The 1,596-nt window shown below is 49.7% G+C and overlaps 1 protein-coding gene across 1 annotated transcript in view; it reads right to left on the reverse strand.

Moving 5' to 3' along the window:
• Nucleotides 1–712, reverse strand: part of RABGGTB (Rab geranylgeranyltransferase, beta subunit) — an 11,622-nt gene extending 10,910 nt beyond the window's left edge. The window contains exons 1-2 of the mRNA XM_009994574.1: nucleotides 684–712; nucleotides 519–627 (exon numbers count right to left, since the gene is read on the reverse strand). Coding sequence (XP_009992876.1) covers nucleotides 519–627; nucleotides 684–712 — 138 coding nt within the window. The remainder of the gene's footprint in view (nucleotides 1–518; nucleotides 628–683) is intronic.
• Between the last annotated feature and the right edge of the window lie 884 nt (nucleotides 713–1,596).

Raw genomic sequence — 1,596 nt, forward strand, 5'->3', positions numbered from 1 at the left:
TGCTGAATAAAGAACTGTAGGACAGCATATGCAGATTAAGAAACTGAGACTAATAAAATTACTAAGAAATAATCTTAAAAGATCAGCAGTAGAACATCTGTGTGATGTGTGAAAACACAGCTTTTACTTCTGTCTCTCTCCCCCCGGCCTGCGTAACACCCTCCACTTACTTCATTGATGGCCACAACTGTCCCACTTGCTTCTGATGCTTTCAAGACACTCTACATCTCAGGTACTGGGGCCTGTCACTAGAGTCGTTCTCAAAGATTCTTTTGCAGCTGCCCAAAGGCATCTTGCTTAAGGTCACTCTGAATAGCTCCTCATCTGAACTAACAACCTCTTGACGACGCCCCAGGAACAGTTTCCGTGCGCTGTAGAAATGAAAAGATCAGTGCACATGAGCATAAGAAAACGTGCCGCGGCCTCACAGCCCTTTCCTGCAACGCCCACTTGTTGCATTACTGGTTGAGAACCGAACAGTCATTCCTGGCTTGTCAAGCCAGAGGTACAGCCCTCACCTTTCTTCCAATCTGGATGCCAGGGCTATCCGCTTCCACGATGAATCCAGTGAAGGCTTTGCTGGCAGGAGCCTTGGGGTCTGGATCGGTACGAGCCAGCAAGAAATACCTGGTGTCAAACAGAGGACAGGGATGCAGTTTATCCTCACAGCTACACCCAGATACTCGGTAAGCTGCCGTTTCCACGTCTGCATGTGCGTTTCTGCCCTGTGACCCCACCTGCCTGCAAGGCAACAACCCTTTTCTCCTGCCCCTCCCAAAAACAAAGGGAGAGGCAGCAAGGGAGAAAAGTTTCAAAGATCCAAGATCATCAGTTACTAGCTTGGCATCCAAACAACGGCTCAAATCACCACGCCAACTAGTCTCAAAAGTAGCAAGTCTAACATGTAACAAAAGTTACTTCCCAGGGCCAAAATTGCCGCCCTCTGCAGCTGCACCAGGAAGCGCAACTTCCTGTCCAACCCTCTTACACTGATGGCAGCTCCTGCACCAACTACACGTGCTATTTTCAACAGGCACTGCTGCCCAAGCACAAGAACAACAACGACAGGCAGCAATGCTCACAGCCCTTCTGGGGACAGCAAAAGTAACAGCAGCTGGGCTTTGGACATCAGCAGCTATCGACATGTGTCCCCAGCTGGCGCTGGGATCCGCTCGCTCTGGGCTACACCCCATGACCTGTGGCTACAAAACTGAGGCTAGTTAGTGCTTGTCAAACCTAGTCAGCACGAAGCCATACCAGGGTGAGTCAGCGTGTAGTGCCAACACAAGAGCCAAGGGTACGAGCAGCTAAACTCCCTGTGCATCCTCGTGCACAGAGCAGCAACCGCTAGTTGATTTCTCAGGTCTCAGAGTAATTCTAGAGCTAAACCGATACTCTTCAGGCTTATCCTCAGATAATACATGCCAAAACTCATCACGGACCTAGAGAAACCAACACAGACACCTTTCTTTAAGACTCTGCAGTGCAGGGAACAAAAGACTTTGCTTGTCAGCAGGTCTCTGTCCATCCACTGCTCAAGTAAGCGAGGGCTCTCACTGCTGCCAATAAAAGCACGGCTGGTCTCAAACGAAACGA

This window comes from Chaetura pelagica, unplaced genomic scaffold (genome assembly GCF_000747805.2).
Source record: "Chaetura pelagica isolate M959 unplaced genomic scaffold, ChaPel_1.0 scaffold243, whole genome shotgun sequence".
NCBI classification, from domain to species: Eukaryota; Metazoa; Chordata; class Aves; order Apodiformes; family Apodidae; genus Chaetura; species Chaetura pelagica.